The following is a 19,484-nucleotide window of genomic DNA, read 5'->3' as shown; positions in this document are numbered from 1 at the left end:
ATTAGTGTCAGGGGCACTGTTTGCTGGGTGCAGTTATTTTTTACAGCATTGTGTTCCAATAATTATTGAAGGGGGCGCTGTGTGTAACTAGTATTTTAATTTTTTTTTTCAGTTTCTACAGTATAGTTTTGGCGGGCACAGCGTCTCAGTATTGGGGGGTGCATGATGGGATGCTGAGAAGGTTGGAGGAAAAGTAGGAAACTAAGATGTCTGTCTGTCAAACTCTGCAGAGATGAGTGATGGCTGAAAGAAATCATCATGGAGGTCTGGTCTGAATGGAGAAGATGAAGAAAGAGAACATCTACATCAAAGGAGACGTCACTGGATGTAAGAGGTATGGGCGCGATATATGGGTCGGGCTGTGTGTGGGTGTGGCTTGAGGGTGGGCAGGGGACACAGGGGCCCCATAATCTCCTATTGCCCGGGGAAGTGCCCCTCCCGACACCAGGCTCTGGATCCGCCACTGCACTGCAACCATGCTCCGGGTTCTCTGTGAATAAAAAACTTGTTTTTTCTTCTACACCTTCTCCCTTAGCATCAGCTTGTGCTATTCCTCACCTGCTAGATGCACACTTCTCAGATCCCTTTGGCCTGTGAGGTGACCTTTTGATACAAAAATATATTACCTTCACCAATATAAGACCTTCCTTCACCTGCACAATGGTCTGCCTATTACAATTACAAACCTCTTAATAGCTTACATATACTGTAGCTCATTTAGACCAAATGTGCAAGGCCTACCTAGTCAAATATCCTACTTCAAGAGGCCTTTACAGTTTCGAATCGCTCACACTTCTACCCAAACCAAAACTGAAACTTCCCAATCTGTTAACAAACCATGCTACTTGATCTCCTGGGAAAAGGATTTGAATATTTCCCTATCAGATAAAGAGGTTTCTTTTGTTTTGTCTCATTTGCAAGATTTTTCAAAATAGCATTAAAATTTGAAAAATGTTTTATATGTGTGTCTGCAGTAAATCTTGTTGGCGCACAACTCAGGGGACACTATTGTATTTTTAACCCTGTAGTGCCCTGTAGAATGACTGCAATATGCTCACTACTTGGGAAGATATCACTGTTAGAAATCGGAATACAGTGAATACAGCTGAAAGTGAAAGTAAAAGCAGGTTTTACCTGCGATTATTCCCAACTCGATTTTTTGGACTAATGCTGTCATTTTGATGTTGTATGAAAGCTGCCACCATTCAGAAGATATCAACAGCTAAAGCAGCCCTCCCCCTCCACTTTCTGACCGAGGTAAGCTTGGACAGAACAGTTAAGTTCTTTTCCCACAGCTCTAGCTGAGCTTGGGCAGAACACTTAGGTGGTTAAAGGGTTTTCCAAGACTTTTATACTGATCAGCTATCCTCTGTGGTTGGTATCGCAACTTAGCCCCATTTGGGAGAAATGTCATTTTTATAGAATAAAACTGCTCATTTTAGTGAAACACGTACCCATAAATTGAAAAACTAGAGGCATTGATAATTTTGCTGTTATCTCTTAATTTTAAGAGAAGTCTTACTGTGCAGTACATACATTTATTCAGAACAACAGCAGATGCTTACAAACACACTTAGGCCTCTTGCACACAAATGTTTTTTTTTTCCGTTTACGTTCCGTATATGGACCATACACGGAACCATTCATTTCAATGGATCCGCAAAAAAACAACGGAAGGTACTCTGTATGCCTTCCATTTCCGTATTTCCATTTTTCCGTTCAAAGATAGAACATGTCCTATTATTGTCCGCATAATGGAAAAGGATAGTAGTGTTCTATCAGGGCCCAGCTGTTTAGTTCCGCAAAAAACGGAATGCACGCGGACGTCATCCGTATTTTTTGCGGACCACAAAAAATGGAAAAAGCCATACAGTCGTGTGCAAGAGGCCTTACAGAGATATTTCACTTCTTCTTCTCCTGGCCAGAGCCTCAGTGTTTTCTGTAGCTTCAGGATGATACCTGTGATATGGTCATGTGATGTGGATATTTAATGTTTTTCCAGATACTTATGCCACAGAAAGATTGAGACTGCAGACAAGAGACTCTTGCAGATACCTGTGTCTGTAGGGATCATTCTACATTGAGGTTTTGTCAACTTTTTGCTGCCATTTGGTGCAAAATGATTATGTACAATATTTCCCACATGCACAGATGTCTGCAGGGCTGTGTTGGAATGCAAGACTGCCGGCTGAATCGTGGCTGCCTGCAGTCATATGAAAGTGCTGAATAAGGTGGCCCTGGACCTCACCAGCAAGTCCCCTGGTACAGTGAATTGCCAGTCTGTACTCCTGGCTATTCCTCCCTGCTTATCTATATACAGTACATGTATACTCAGCTTGGCCAAGTGTACAAGTGCTTTTAATGGGGAGAGAGAAAGAAGCTGCTGCCAGACTCCTCCCGCAGACGCTTTTCTTCCACAGGATCAAAAGGACTGAGCCTATTCCAAAAGAAAATACCCATCTCACAAAATGACCGCACTGCGGCTCCATTCAGAGTCTTTCCCTGCACAGCAGAATCCTATGTAAATGGGCTCGGCTGCGGTTCTGTACACAGCACAATGTCTGGGACCATTGCTGTGCAGCCAGGGCCGGCTTTAGACAAAATGTGGCCCTAGGCAAAATCAAAAGTGGGTTCCCAAATCTTGTAATAATGTACTAACAACACAGTTACATTCATCCCATAAAGCTCCTCACACAGTTCTTCACCCTCATGGCCCCAGAATACGCCACATGCCCCCTCCCCTCACAGCAATGAGTTCCACTTACTCACGGCATCTGTGAGTGTTAAAAACTGGAAGCGCTGGATACCTCTTTAGGCGCGCTTTCCCCCAGCGGAGATCGGGGAAAGCACCCTGTTCTAAAAATGAGCCACAGCCTGTACTAGGCCTCAAGGCTCATTGTTAGTATATCCCAGTTCAGGCCACTAGATGGCAGCACTGAACTGTGATATGGTGATTTCTATACAGATAATAGAGCAATTTACATCTGATGATTGTAAGTTGTGGCCCACTTGGGGGACTTAACAAAAAGTGAAAAAAAAAATATATAGTTTTTAAAACATAAAAATTAAAATTCCCCCCATTTTCCCCCGCCAAAAAAATTAAAATAGCATTATGGGCATCACCACAGGCGAAAACGCCTATACTATTAAAATATTTTTAAAAAGTTAGCCTATATGGTGAATGTCGTAACGAAAAAAATTAAAAAAGGCCGATTCGTGTTTTTTTCATCACTTTATCCCAAGAAATTTGAATAAACAGTGATCAAGTCATTCACAACCCAAAATGGTATTGTCAAAAACGACAGATTGTCCAGCAAAAAATGAGACCCCACACATCTCCGTGAACATAACTATAAAAAAGTTATGAGGGTCAGAATATTGTGATGAAAAGATTTTTTTTTTTTACAAAGTAAGTCCTGATGAAGCATAGCTTGCTGCAGTGAGCGGGCCTATAGAGGTCCTGAGCGGGGGGGGGGGGGGCTGTTTGGGTTGCCACCTTTCCCAACAAAATATACTGGTTACACGAGTTAAAAATGTTGGTGTGGGTTAATACAGGTGTTATTTGATCATATTTTACATTTTGCTCCATTTTTTTCTTAATAAAATGAAACTTTTCACTGTTGGGGGTATTTAAGTTTTATTTAGCCTCTATTTTTAAAATGTTTCTGTGGGGGATTCGAACTCACAACTGTCTACATTAACAGCAAAAACCTTAAAGGGGCATTCCCATCTTAGACAATGGGGGCAACCTCATAGAAGTTTCTCTTGTGCCAAAAACCTCATAGAAGTTTCTCTTATATTATACAAGAGAAACTTCTAAGAGTTTTTTCATCAATGACTTAGCATTGAGCTCTATAGCCAGGTGGTTAAGTTTCTTTTACCTGTAATGTAGAAGGTTCTGAGTTCGAATCCCCACAGAAACATTTTAAAAATACTGGTTACACAAGTTAAAAAGGTTGGTGTGGGTTAATACGGGTACTATTTGATCATACTTTACGTTTTGCTAAAATATTTTCTCAATAAAATCAAATTTTTCACTGTTGGGAACACCCTGTGTTTTTAAGTTTTATTTAGCCTCTATCTTTAAAAAGTTTCTGTGGGGATTTGAACTCGCAATATTTTATATTAAAGGCAAGAACCTTAACCACTGGGCTATAAATCTCGATGCTAAATCATTGCTGAACAACCTCAAAGAAGTTTCTCTTGATTTATACAAGAGAAACTTCTATGAGTTTTTCAGAAATGCCTGAGCATTGAGCTACATAGCCCAGTGGTTAAGGTTCTTGCCTTTAATGTGGATAGTTGTGAGTTCCAAATGTCATATCCACGGTATACCCAGGGGTGTAGCTATAGGGAGTGCAGAGGTAGCAGTCGAGACTGAGGGGACACAAAGACCCTTGTGTTGCATAAGGTGACCCCGGTATTATAGAAAGTGCATGCTGGTCAAGTTACACTTCCTTCTGGAGGGAAGGCGTTACGTCAAGAATTTGGCATGGGGCGGTGCCGTTTCAATTTTTGCCTCAGGCAGCGTGAAGGCTATGTGCTTCCCTGGCCTGAGGAAAGGAGGGTCCAAGCTGAATTCGTGCACCAGGGCCCATGAGCCTTTAACTACGCCCCTGGATATACCAACACTTTACAAAACAAGAATTGGGAATGCAGTTAGAAAATATGTAGAAAGTTGGATAACAATTATTGTAGGATACATTATCTTAAATGTTACGTTTTCATCCTGCTACTGCTGAAGCTCTTCTGAGTAAGAGCTAAGAATATTTTCAAACAACAAAATTAAAGGAACTTGGGAAAAACCTCAGAACTAGTGATGGTGGATAATTCAGTCACCAGAACCATATCCATTTCTATCCTGCCTGGCGTTATGCACATCATTTGTGCTGTGCATTCAAAGGATTATGACATCAGTTAGATTTATTTAAGAATGACAACTATATGTGTCTCAAGTGCATTGTAAAATATGCTGTGTAATACTGTTCGCATTAATACTGTATGTCTTTTGCATTGCTAAAGCCTCCTAAAGCCCCACTGTGCCCAGTGTATACTAAGATAACTAGCAGATGTTTGATTAGTGGCAACATATGTCCATTTCCAAATCACCTCCAAAAAAAAGCTGATGCTGCTTTCTGCTGTCTACAATTCCTCAGTTTTATTAAAATATTACTCTGGATTATTTTCCCCAATGTCAGTGTTATTTTTCAACTTGTGAAATATTATCTTTGTATGCTCATAGATGTAAATAAAAAGGATTGACAGCAAAAGGAGCTCCACTGAGACCCTTATTTTAATAGGTAGGCCTATACATAAATCTAGAAAACTAGAAAATTAAATGGCTGTTGCAATGTTATGACTACAACCAAGGTAGCTTCTCTAAATTATCCAAAAGAAATATAATATTTGAACGAAAACAGCAACATACAGATTTCAATTTACACAACTGCTATACCTATGTAAGAGAGTTAGCAATTAGCTGATGTAAAAGAGTTAGTAATTAAATTCACAAATTTACATGTACTCATCAGATCTAAATAGACTTATAATACTGGTTTAATTAGGGTGCATACAGTTTCATACACATAATGCACTTGCTATCCAGTAAGTATATGCAGAAACAGATCTGCAGTTACACAGACAATCAATGGCTTTGGGGTGAAATTTATGGAAAACGTAAAAAGTTCACGCTACAGGGATATTATATCATGAAAGTAGGGCATTTACCGTAAGTAATTAAGTGATTTCCTCATCTCAAAAATTTATTGAAACAAAAGCCAACAACAGAGGTGGGTATACCGCCACAAAAATGTTTAATGTCTCAATAACTTGTCATGTGGCCTTGAGCATCAATTACAGTTTGAAAACGACGTCTCATGCTGTTCACAAGTCGACTTATTGGCCGCTTTCAGACGAGCGAGTTGTGCACTCCGGACTTGAAGCATGAGTATAAGACAGCTCCCGTCCTGAACTTCTAGCACTGCCGGGGTCGCATAGCATTATATTGATTTATGATGCTATGTAACACTTAGAGGTCTGGAATGTATTGGATAACACTGACATAATGCTGTCAGTGTTATGTAATACATTCCAAAACTGTAAGGGTTACACAGCATCATAAAATCAATATAATGCTATGCGACCCTGGCAGTGCTGGAAGTTCAGGACGGAAGCTGTCTTATACTCATGCTCCGAGTTTGGAGTGTACAACTCGCTCGTCTGAAAGTGGCCATTGTCTGCTGATGCATGGCATCCCACTCTTCTTGAAGTGCGGCCCTCGGGTCATTGAGGTTCTGGGGTACAGAGTTATGAGCCTCTACATGGCAGCTAAGCTGATCCCATAGGTTTTAAATGGGATTCAGGTCTGCAGAAAGTGCAGGCCACTCCATTTCAGGTACCCCAGTCTCCAGCAGCCGTTCCCTAATGATGCAACCTTGATGAGCTGGAGCACTCTTGTCCATGAAGATGAAATTAGGCCTGTGCTGTTCATGCAGAAGCACGATGACTGGATTAATTAAGTTATTCAAGTAGTCATTAAAGAAGTTATTCAAGTAGGGTTGCCACTGTACCATACACTTTGTGAATGGTACAGTGGCAACCCTACTTGAATAACTTCTTTAATGACTACTTGAATAACTTAATTATTCAAGTAGATTGCATCAGTTCTGTATTGACTAGACAAACCTGACCACACTTTAACACCAGTGTTGTCTGGTGACAACAGTGGCTGATGCATAGTGCTCGCCTTGACATCTCCAACATCGTTGGTGGCCATCATTTTTGCTCAGCGTGAATTGACTTTCATCACTGAACAGCACTGAGGCTCACTGGTCCCTGGTCTACCGTAGATACTCCCTGGCCCATGCAAGACGATGACACCTGTGCCTGGTGGTGTGGTGAGGTACCCTTGCAGGTAGTCTAGCACGCAGACCATGCTCATGTAAACGGTTTCAAATGGTCTTAGGTGACATTGGGTGCCTCTCACCTCCCTTAAATGTGCATGGAGTTGTGCGGCATTCATCATCCAGTTCCACAGGGCATTGTTCACAATGAAGCGGTCATTAGTGTGGGATTTGTGACACTCAGAACATCCTGCTTGAAGCATCATAATGGCGAGGTACTGTTGATCAATTGCTAGTTGTCGTCTTGGTCTTATGATGTTATAATGTGAACAGCATGATGAGGAGTAATGTTTAAATACCAATTCTAATTAAACCAGGATTTTTTTTTGGCGATTTATGGATTGAACATCTGTTGTGAATTTTGCCGTTAAGCTACTTGTTAGGCAACAGCAAGTTGTGCAAAATGTACTGAAACATTGAACAGTTGGACATGTGCATTCAAATTTTGTAGAAGGTCACATTAAAGGGCTTCTGTCACCCCCCTAAAGTCATTTTTTTTTTTTGGCTCCTTAAAATCCTTATGCTGCGATTTATCAATATATAGGGCTCTTACTCATTTTCGTTCAGTAGTTTCTTCAAAAAACGGACTTTTATAAAATGTAAATTACCTCTCTACCAGCAAGTAGGGCGGCTACTTGCTGGTAGCAGCCGCAGCCTCCTTTCATAATGACGCCCCCTCCTCATGTTGATTGACAGGGCCAGTGAGCGCTCTCATCCTCTGGCTGGCCCTGTCTGTGTTTTAAATCTTTCGCTTTCGCCGTACCGGTCTTCAGTCGGCGCAGGCGCACTGATAGGAGGACGCTCGCTCGGCCGCTCCTTCCTCAGTGCGCCTGCGCCGGGTGTAGATGTGACGTCATCGGCGCAGGCGCATTGAGGAAGGAGCAGCCGAGCGAGCGTTCTCCTCTCAGTGCGCCTGTGCCGACTGAAGACCGGTACTCCCTGATCACCCCCTTGTCATTGATCACCCCCCTGTAAGGCTCCATTCAGACGTCCGTATGTGTTTTGCGGATCCGCGGATCCACGGATCCGCAAAACACGGACACCGCGGAACCGCACAACACGGACACCGGCAATGTGCTTTCCGCATTTTGCGGATCTGCACATTGCCAGAACTATATAGAAAATGCCTTTTCCTGTCCGCAATTGCGGACAAGAATAGGACATGTTCTATAGGCTCTACAAAAAACGCAGTGTTCGCCCGATCAGGACTGATCTTGTGCGCACACTTGCGTTCAGTCTGCCCCACTGCAGTGCCAGAATTTTTTTTTTCTTATCACTGCAAAAACACCGTAAAATCGCTGCGGCGCTATAAAAAGATCACTTTTGAGAGGCATGGCGAGTTCATAGAAGATTTTTATTTTTTTGTCACAAGTTAGCGGAAATTGATTATTATTTTTTTTTTTTTTCTTACAAAGTCTCATATTCCACTAACTTGTGACAAAAAATAAAATCTCACATGAACCCACCATACCCCTCACGGAATCCAAATGCGTAAAATTTTTTAGACATTTATATTCCAGACTTCTTCTCATGCTTTAGGGCCCCTAAAATGCCAGGACAGTATAAATACCCCACAAGTGACCCCATTTCGGAAAGAAGACACCCCAAGGTATTCGCTGAGGGGCATATTGAGTCTATGAAAGATTGAACTTTTTGTCACAAGTTAGCGGAATGGGAGACTTTGTGAGAAAAAAATAAATAAATTCCCGCTAACTTGTGCCAAAAAAAAAAACTTCTATGAACTCGCCATGCCCCTCACGGAATACCTTGGGGTGTCTTCTTTCCAAAATGGGGTCACATGTGGGGTATTTATACTGCCCTGGCATTTTAGGGGCCCTAAAGCGTGAGAAGAAGTCTGGAATCCAAATGTCTAAAAATGCCCTCCTAAAAGGAATTTGGGCCCCTTTGCCCACCTAGGCTGCAAAAAAGTGTCACACATGTGGTATCGCCATACTCAGCAGAAGTTGGGCAATGTGTTTTGGGGTGTCTTTTTACATATACCCATGCTGGGTGAGAGAAATATCTAAAAGACAACTTTTCCCATTTTTTTTATACAAAGTACACCCATGCTGGGTGTGATTTTTATCTCACCCAGCATGGGCATGTGTAAAAAGACACCCCAAAACACATTGCCCGACTTCTCCTGAGTACGGTGATACCACATGTGTGACACTTTTTTGCAGCCTAGGTGGGCAAAGGGGCCCACATTCCAAAGAGCACCTTTAGGATTTCACAGGGCATTTTTTACACATTTTGATTTCAAACTACTTCTCACGCATTAGGGCCCCTAAAATGCCAGGGCAGTATAACTACCTCACAAGTGACCCCATTTTAGAAAGAAGACACCCCAAGGTATTTCGTGATGGGCATAGTGAGTTCATGGAAGTTTTTATTTTTTGTCACAAGTTAGTGGAATATGAGACTTTGTAAGGAAAAAAAATTAAAAATAAATCATAATTTTCCGCTAACTTGTGACAAAAAATAAAAAGTTCTATGAACTCACTATGCCCATCACCGAATACCTTAGGGTGTCTACTTTCCGAAATGGGGTCATTTGTGGGGGTTTTCTACTGTCTGGGCATTGTAGAACCTCAGGAAACATGACAGGTGCTCAGAAAGTCAGAGCTGCTTCAAAAAGCGGAAATTCACATTTTTGTACCATAGTTTGTAAATGCTATAACTTTTACCCAAACCATTTTTTTTTACCCAAACATTTTTTTTTATCAAAGACATGTAGAACAATAAATTTAGAGAAATATTTATATAGAAATGTAGTTTTTAAAAAAAAATTACAACTGAAAGTGAAAAATGTCTTTTTTTTGCAAAAATTTTGGTAAATTTCGATTAATAACAAAAAAAGTTAAAATGTCAGCAGCAATGAAATACCACCAAATGAAAGCTCTATTAGTGAGAAGAAAAGGAGGCAAAATTCATTTGGGTGGTAAGTTGTATGACCGAGCAATAAACCATGAAATTAGTGTAGTGCAAAATTGTAAAAAGTGGTCTGGTCATTAAGGGTGTTTAAGCTAGGGGAGCTGAGGTGGTTAAAACATTCTAAGGGCCAGATTTAGTAAGTAGTGGTGTGTATAACCATTACATTTAAATAGGGTGTATTTTTTCTCTTTACTGTACATAGAAACTTGATTTTATGACATCAGCGGTTACTATTGAGCTTTAGAAACAACAGGCAAAACTCAAAAACAGTCATTTGTGTTAAGATCAATTTATTTAGCACACAATTATATAATGTTCATTTATTCATTCATACTACTATATATGTAGATTTCTAACTTACCCTGGAGTACAAGCTTGTATGTTGCAAGAGACCCATCCTGTGATAGGTCGATTTTTTGCATTACATAATGAAGTATTGACCTGAATCCGCATATCTTTGTAGCAAGCTTCTTTGGTGTTCATGTAACCTGCAACAGGACAAGCAACTTACATTTACTTATTCTTCAGCCATTATACATATATTATCGTGAAATTGGAAAGCTTTGTTTTGACTTTAGAAAACATTAAGGAGTTGATTACAGATAACTTGTAACATAGTAACATAGTACATAAGGCCGAAAAAAGACACCTGTCCATCCAGTTCGGCCTGTTATCCTGCAAGTTGATCCAGAGGAAGGCAAAAAACCCTGTGAGGTAGAAGCCAATTTTCTCCACTTTAGGGGAATAAAAAATTCCTTCCCGACTCTAATCATGCAATCAGAATAACTCCCTGGATCAACGACCCATCTCTAGTAGCTATAGCCTGTAATATTATTAAGCTCCAGAAATACGTCCAGGCCCCTCTTGAATTCCTTTATTGTACTCACCATCACCACCTCCTCAGGCAGAGAGTTCCATGGTCTCACTGCTCTTACCGTAAAGAATCCTCTTCTATGTTTGTGTACAAACCTTCTTTCCTCCAGACGCAGAGGATGTCCCCTTGTCACAGTCACAGTCCTGGGGATAAATAGCTGATGGGATAGATCTCTGTACTGACCCCTGATATATTTATACATATTAATTAGATCTCCCCTCAGTCGTCTTTTTTCTAAAGTGAATAACCCTAATTTTGATAATCTTTCAGGGTACTGTAGTTGCCCCATTCCAGTTATTACTTTAGTTGCCCTCCTCTGAACCCTCTCCAGCTCTGCTATGTCTGCCTTGTTTACAGGAGCCCAGAACTGTACACAGTACTCCATGTGTGGTCTGACTAGCGATTTGTAAAGTAGTAGGACTATGTTCATATCACGGGAATCTATGCCCCTTCTGATGCAACCCATTATCTTGTTGGCCTTGGCAGCAGCTGCCTGACACTGGTTTTTGCTGCTTAGTTTGCTGTTTATTAAAATTCCTAGATCCTTTTCCATGTCAGTGTTACCGAGTGTTTTACCATTTAGTATGTACGGGTGACTTGCATTTTTCCTTCCCATGTGCATAACTTTACATTTATCAGTGTTAAACCTCATCTGCCACTTATCTGCCCAAGCCTCCAATCTATCCAGATCCATCTGTAGTAGTATACTGTTCTCATCAGTGTAAATTACTTTACACAGTTTAGTGTCATCTGCGAAAATTGATACTTTACTATGCAAGCCTTCTACAAGATCATTAATAAATATATTGAAGAGAATAGGGCCCAATACTGACCCCTGAGGTACTCCACTAGAGACAGTGACCCAATCTGAGTGTGTACCGTTAATAACCACCCTCTGTTTTCTATCACTCAGCCAGTTACTTACCCACATACAGATGTTTTCTCCCAGTCCGAGCATTCTCATTTTATATACTAACCTTTTATGTGGTACAGTGTCAAATGCTTTGGAGAAGTCCAGATATACGACATCCATTGATTCGCCGCTGTCAAGTCTTACCTCCTCATAGAAACTGATTAAATTAGTCTGACATGACCGATCCCTCACGAAGCCATGCTGATATGGCGTTATTTGCTTATTTCCGTTGAGATGCTCTAATATAGCATCTCTCAGAAAACCTTCAAACAGTTTACCCACAACAGATGTTAAACTTACCGGCCTATAGTTTCCAGGCTCTGTTTTTTGGCCCCTTTTTGAATATTGGCACCACATATGCCACGCGCCAATCCTGTGGGACATTCCCTGTCAGTATAGAGTCTGCAAATATCATAAATAAGGATCTGGCTATGACATTACTTAATTCCTTTAGGATACGGGGGTGTATGTCATTCGGTCCTGGCGATTTGTCTATTTTAATCTTTTTAAGTCGCTGATGTACTTCTTCCTGGGTCAGACAGGACACTTTTAATGGGGAATTTATTTTTGCATTCTGCATGTCATCTGACAATTTATTTTCCTCAGTGAATACATTGGAGAAAAAAATATTTAACAGCTTTGCTTTCTCCTCGTCGCTCTCTGCGACTCCCCCCTCATTACTCTTTAAAGGGCCAACACCTTCAGATTTATACTTTTTAACATTTATATAATTGAATAACATTTTAGGGTTAGTTTTACTCTCTTTGGCAATTAATCTCTCGGTCTCTAGTTTGGCCGCTTTTATTTGTTTTTTACATGTTCTATTTTTTTCCTTATAGTTTTTCAGTGCTTCCGTGCTACCCTCCTGTTTTAGTGTTTTATATGCTTTCTTTTTGTCATTTATTGCTTTCTTTACAGTTCTATTTATCCACATTGGTTTCTTTTTGTTCCTTAACCTTTTATTACCATACGGTATGTACCTCTCACAATGAGTTTTTAGGATGTTTTTAAAGATATCCCATTTTGTGTCTGTATTTGTGAGGACTTTGTCCCAGTTAGTTTGGCCTATGGCCTCTCTTAGTTGGCTAAATTTAGCTTTTTTGAAGTTTGGTATTTTTGTTCCTCCCTGTAGAAACGCTCTTTTGAATGATAATTGGAAGGTTATTACTTTATGGTCACTATTTCCCAGGTGTCCCCCAACCTGCACGTCTGTTGTTCTGTCAGGTCTATTGGTTAATACTAAGTCCAGTATGGCCTTCCCTCTAGTCGGGTCCTGAACCAGTTGGGAGAGGTAATTGTCTTTGGTTATTGCCACGAACCTGTTTCCCTTATGAGATATACAAGTTTCAGTTTCCCAGTCTATATCTGGGTAGTTGAAGTCCCCCATAATAACCACCTCATTGTAGTTCAATAAAACGTTATGGTGCTTATGCCTCTTTCAATGTTCTTTGTTTTTAACTCTCCATTTTCAAGATCTCTGCTTGCTGTCAGTTTTATTAACATTTAAATGGTGTTTGTAAGAGAACAGAGGACTGCCAAATCTTACAAGAGGTGTTGTCTCTGATATATTATCTGCACTAAATTTATATAGGTACTGTGTGGAAATGCAGTATCTGAATAACTGTGATTAACAGTTGATAAGGAACACTCCATAAAAAATAGTACACTGGGGAAGCTTTACTTATGGAAAAGACTAGAGCTGAGCTTCGGCTGAGCTATTGAGAGACGTTTTGTTTCAGGTTAGCCTTTTTCAAAAAGTTCAGTTCGGACCTTAATCGATTCTACCTGAACCAAAGTTGCTCTAATTGTCCTGAAAATTGGTATATAACATCTAGTTTATTTATTTATTTTTAATTGAACAGAGTTAAATTTTGTATATAGGACCGACTAGACAAATTCTACTTATTGCAGTGGTACTCTTGGTTGCCTGGCCAAGAGTTAGTCCTACCACACCGCCTGGGCCAGAGCCCAGAAAAATTAAATGTAGGCAAAGATGCAGAAGTGTGCCACAATTACCACAACTAAGTAGTATGACAGCGACTAAAATGTCAGAAACTTGGCCGGGTGGGACTTCAGCTTGCACATAAGCTAATTGCTGGTCGATAATAGTTTTCTCATGACCACATATTCTGCCATGGATGTCTCATGATGGAGTGGAGGTCAAGGAGGAGAAGTCTGAGCAGGAGAAAAAGCAGCTGATAATGATGACGACAAGGACACTGTACTGCTTGGGGAAGTGGGCTGGTTGCTACAAAGAAGAGCAGGAAAAGGAGGACAGGCTTGTTCTGATTGAGAATGCTGGTCAGTTGTATTTTCCCAAGGGATGTGTTGATATCACCTCATGTGCTGCAAATGAGCCCTGGTGCCTATGTGTTTGTGTTCTAACCTTCTAACCTAATCCTACAGATCTTGCACATGGCTATGGGTTTGTGTACCGGCCTTGTGGTAAAAAAAAAAAAAAAAGCCATACTGGCGTTGCTCGCACAAAGCTGGAGGCAGTCGAGCTTAACTTAACTTTGGGATGTTTTGAGACTGCTCCCAGAGTATCAGATGGATCCCCAGTTTCTGAGCTGACCACAACAGAAGCAGATCTTGCTCTGCCAGTTCTTTTGGAGGTTTAGACCATACATTGCCTCCATTCTTTATTGCCACACTGGCAGTCCAAATGCTGACCACTCTCACACAAGTCATCAACAGGTAGACTCTCTTGACTATCTGCCAGAGTGTGTGGTAGGCTTTTGTTGTCATAGGAAAAATAAAAGGTACCCTACTAGGAGGGGGCAGTGGAGACCAGGAGGATGCAACTGAAAGGTTTCTCTCGGACTGCAAGGAGGTGGAGCAGAATATATTATGTGATACCTGGCTCTGAGGCATGGCGTCAGATCTCCATGTCATCCTGCTGTGGCTAAGAGGAGGAGTGAGACATCCAGTCAACAATCTTCTCCACAATCTTTACCCTGAATAATGTTGCGCCTTTCAGTACTGTGGCCTACCACTACTACTACTGCCTGGATGGCTGCAGCTTCTAGTACTACATTCTGGCTTTAGGAAGATTAGGTCTGGGTCTTTTCTTTTGAACTCTTACGTATTCTAGATATGAGGCCTAATCAAAACTTATGATTTTCCTAATGAAGAGTCATAGATTTGGTCACGCCAAATTATAAAACGTTTATAGCAAAATTGCAAGTGTGTTTTCTGTAATGTAAAGAGAGAGGCACAATTAAATGTCTTTACCTTTCTACAAACACACTCACTGCTACTGACAATTTACTTTGGGAATATTGCAGTATTGGAGCTGATAAGACTTCTGCCTACTGTGTTATTTGGGTTTTAAAGCAAGGGTTCTTTTCCTACACTGTCCCTGAATAGATGCTTGCTTGTAACTCTATACACTGTGCAAAATTGTTTTCTTTCAGACACTGCATAGACTCACCCACTCCCATCAACAACTCAACACAGAATGACACATCTCCCTGCCTGCTTCTACCCAGATTGGCTGATGAGGCTGTTTTTCAGACTCTGAGTCAATCAGGACAAGCCCTCCTCCCCCACTTTCTCTCAGATCATGTGAGCATCCTTCTTCCTCCCTCATGGTTCTGCCTAGTAATGTTCAGTAAATTGGACTGCTATGAATCAATTTGCTCATCCTTAGGCCTCATGCACACGACCGTTTTGTTTTTGCGGTCCGCAAAAACGGGTTCCGTAGTTCCGTGATCCGTGTCCGTTTTTTCCTCTGTGGGTCTTCCTTGATTTTTGGAGGATCCACGGACATGAAGGAAAAAGTCGTTTTGGTGTCCGCCTGGCCGTGCGGAGCCAAACAAATCCGTCATGACTTACAATGCAAGTCAGTGGGGACGGATCCGTTTGACGTTGACACAATATGGTGCAATTGCAAACTGATCCGTCCCCCATTGACTTTCAATGTAAAGTCAGGAGTCCCTATTATACCATAGGATCTGAGTTTTCTCCAATCCGATGGTATATTTTAACTTGAAGCGTCCCCATCACCATGGGGACGCCTCTATGTTAGAATATACTATCGGATTTGAGTTATATCGTGAAAACTCAGATCCGACAATACACAGAGGCGTTCCCATAGTGATGGGGACGCTTCAAGATAGAATATACTAAGAACTGTGGACATAACTGCCCCCTGCTGCCTGGCAGCACCCGATCTCTTACAGGGGCTGTGATCTGCACAATTAACCCCTCAGGTGCCGCACCTGAGGGGTTAATTGTGCAGATCATAGCCCCCCGTAAGAGATCAGGTGCTGCCAGGCAGGAGGGGGCAGACCCCCCTCCCTCCCCAGTTTTAAATTCATTGGTGGCCAGTGCAGCCCCCCCTCTCTCCCTCCCCTGTATTACATTCATTGGTGGCCAGTGCAGCACCCCCTCCCTCCCTCCCTCCCCTGTATTACATTCATTGGTGGCCAGTGCGGCCCCCATCCCTCCCTCCCCTGTATTACATTCATTGGTGGCCAGTGCGGCCACCCTCCCCCCCCCTAATTAAAATCCACCCCCATCATTGGTGGCAGCGGAGAGTTCCAATCGGAGTCCCAGTTTAATCGCTGGGGCTCCGATCGGTAATTATGGCAACCAGGACGCTACTGCAGTCCTGGCTGCCATGGTTACTTAGCAATTTTAGAAGCATTATACTTACCTGCACTGTCTGTGACCGGCCGGGCGCTCCTCCTACTGGTAAGTGAAAGGTCTGTGCGGCGCATTGCTTATAGCACAGACCTGTCACTTACCAGTAGGAGCACCCGGCCGGTCACAGATGGAAGTGCGGACCCGGAAGTGCAGATCCGCGATTCCGGATCCGAGCGGGACAAAGTCTGTCCCCATAGAAATTAATGGGTCCGCAATTCCGTTCCGCAAAATGCGGAACAGAATTGCGGACGCGTGAATGGGGCCTAAGGGTCCCTTATCACCGCCAGTTACTTAGCTACTTGTTAGGTAGTTAGCGCCCAGCCCACCGCACCGCAGTCACCGATTAGTCGCTGATTAGCGTCATCGCTGTCGCTAATCAGCACTAGTACTATATAGTATCTGTAAGTGATCAAGACTGATCGCAATCAGATCTATATCAGTACATTAGGGTCACCTTAGGCTCTACAAAAAACGCAGTGTTCGCCTGATCAGGCCTGATCTTGTGCGCACACTTGCGTTCAGTCCGCCCCACTGCAGTGACAGAAATATATTTTTTCTGATCACTGCAAAAACACAGATCGCAGCTTTTTTATTAGCGATCACAGCTTTTTTTTGGTAGAGATTTTTTCATCCACATTGATCGATGCGAATGAAGAAATCTGTGGCGTTCATTTTTTCTTTCAGCCCAGAGGCTGAACGAAAAAAAAATATCTCACTACCCATATGCTCAATATAAGGCCTCATGCACACGACCATGCCGTTTTTTGCGGTCCGCAAAAAACGGAAGATGCCCGTGTTGACTTCCGCAATTTGCGGAACGGGCGCCGGCAATATAAATGCCTTTTCTTGTCCGCAAGGTATTCGCTGAGGGGCATATTGAGTCCATGAAAGATTGAACTTTTTGTCACAAGTTAGCGAAAAGGGAGACTTTGTGAGAAAAAAAAAAATAAATCAATTTCCGCTAACTTGTGCCAAAAAAATTAATCTTCTATGAACTCGCCATGCCCCTCACGGAATACCTTGGGGTGTCTTCTTTCCAAAATGGGGTCACATGTGGGGTATTTACACTGCCCTGGCATTTTAGGGGCCCTAAAGCGTGAGAAGAAGTCTGGAATCCAAATGCCTAAAAATGCCCTCCTAAAAGGTACTCGTTGGACTTTCGGCCCCTTTGCGCATCTTGGCTGCAAAAAAGTGTCACTCATGTGATATCCCCGTACTCAGGAGAAGTAAGGCAATATGTTTTGGGGTGTATTTTTACATATACCCATGCTGGGTGAGAGAAATATCTCTGTAAATTGACAACTTTGTATAAAAAAATGGAAAAAGTTGTTATTTACAGAGATATTTCTCACACACAGTATGGGTATATGTAAAAATACACCCCAAAACACATTGCCCTACTTCTTCTGAGTACGGCCATACCACATGTGTGACACTTTTTTGCAGCCTAGGTGCGCAAAGGGGCCCAAATTCCAATGAGTACTTTTAGGATTTCACAGGGCATTTTTACGCATTTGGATTCCAAACTACTTCTCACACTTTAGGGCCCCTAAAATTCCAGGGCAGTATAAATACCCCACAAGTGACCCCATTTTTAGAAAGAAGACACCCCAAGGTATTCCGTGAGGGGTATGGTGAGTTCATGTAAAATTTTATTTTTTGTCAGAAGTTAGTGGAATATGAGACTTTGTAAGAAAAAACAAAAAAAAATCCATTTCCGCTAACGTGCCAAAAAAGAAAATCTTCTATGAACTCGCCATGCCCCTCACGGAATACCTTGGGGTGTCTTCTTTCCAAAATGGGGTCACTTGAGGGGTATTTATACTGCCCTGGCATTTTAGGGGCCCTAAAGCGCGAGAAGTAGTTTGGAATCCAAATGCGTAAAAATGCCCTGTGAAATCCTAAAGGTACTCATTGGAATTTGGGCCCCTTTGTGAACCTAGGCTGCAAAAAAGTATCACACATGTGGTATCGCCGTACTCAGAAGAAGTAGGGCAATGTGTTTTGGGGTGTATTTTTACATATACCCATACTGTGTGTGAGAAATATCTCTATAAATGACAATTTTTAAAAAAAATTTATACAAAGTTGTAAATTTACTGAGATATTTCTCTCACCCAGCATGGGTATTAGTAAAAATACACCCCAAAACACATTGCCCTACTTCTTATGAGTACAGCGATACCACATGTGTGACACTTTTTTGCAGCCTAGGTGCGTAAAGGGGCCGGAAGTCCAACGAGTACCTTTAGGCTTTAAAGGGTTGCGCACAATTTAGCCACGCCCAAAATGCCAGAACAGTAAACACATCCCACAAATGATCCAATTTCGGAAAGTAGACACCCCAAAGTATTCGCGGAGGGGCATAGTGAGTCCGTGGGAGATTTTATTTATTTTTGCCAGAAGTTAGCAGAAATGGAAACTTTATTATTTATTTTTTTTCCTCAGAAAGTGTCATTTTCCGCTAACTTGTGAAAAAAAATTTTAATTATACATGAACTTACCATGCCCCTTCCGCGAATACTTTGGGGTGTCTTCTTTCTAATATGGGGTCATTTGGGGGGTATTTATACTATCCTGGCATTCTAGCACCTCAAGAAACATGACAGGTGCTCAGAAAGTCAGAGCTGCTTCAAAATGCGGAAATTCACATTTTTGTACCATAGTTTGTAAACGCTATAACTTTTGCGCAAACCAATAAATATACACTTATTGGATTTTTTTCTATTTTGATTAATATCAGAAAAAAATTAAAAATGTCAGAAGCAATCAAATACCACCAAAAGAAAGCTGTGTTTGTGAGAAGAAAAGGAGGTAAAATTCATTTGGGTGCCAAGTTGCATGAACGAGCAATAAACCGTTAAAGTTGTGAAGTGCCGATTTGTAAAAAAGGGCCTTGTCACTAGGGGGGTATAAACCTGTGGTCCTTAAGTGGTTAATAAAAAAATTAAAATAAATAAAACCTCCAGTTCCTATCCAACCTCCAATAAAAAAAAAAACTAAAATAACAGCGACAAAAACTAACAATCTCAACTAGTCTAATCAAATGTGCGATCTGTGATTCTTTTCAAAGCACAGAGGGATCAGGCAAAACTTGTACTAAATAACAGATCAGGCATAGGCTGTGCGAATCCATCAAATGGGTTTGAGGTCAAGGAAGTCAGCAAAGGGCCAATACTGTAAACAGGCACAAGTCAGGTTGCGGGGGGTC

The 19,484-nt window shown here is 41.6% G+C and overlaps 1 protein-coding gene across 1 annotated transcript in view; it reads right to left on the bottom strand.

The window, feature by feature from the left end:
• ADAMTS16 (ADAM metallopeptidase with thrombospondin type 1 motif 16) overlaps window positions 1–19,484 on the bottom strand; it is a 508,970-nt gene that overhangs the window by 40,059 nt on the left and 449,427 nt on the right. The window contains exon 18 of the mRNA XM_040433225.1: window positions 10,198–10,324. Coding sequence (XP_040289159.1) covers window positions 10,198–10,324 — 127 coding nt within the window. The remainder of the gene's footprint in view (window positions 1–10,197; window positions 10,325–19,484) is intronic.

This window comes from Bufo bufo, chromosome 5 (genome assembly GCF_905171765.1).
Source record: "Bufo bufo chromosome 5, aBufBuf1.1, whole genome shotgun sequence".
NCBI lineage: Eukaryota > Metazoa > Chordata > Amphibia > Anura > Bufonidae > Bufo > Bufo bufo.
This window is presented reverse-complemented; position numbering and strand designations above follow the sequence as displayed.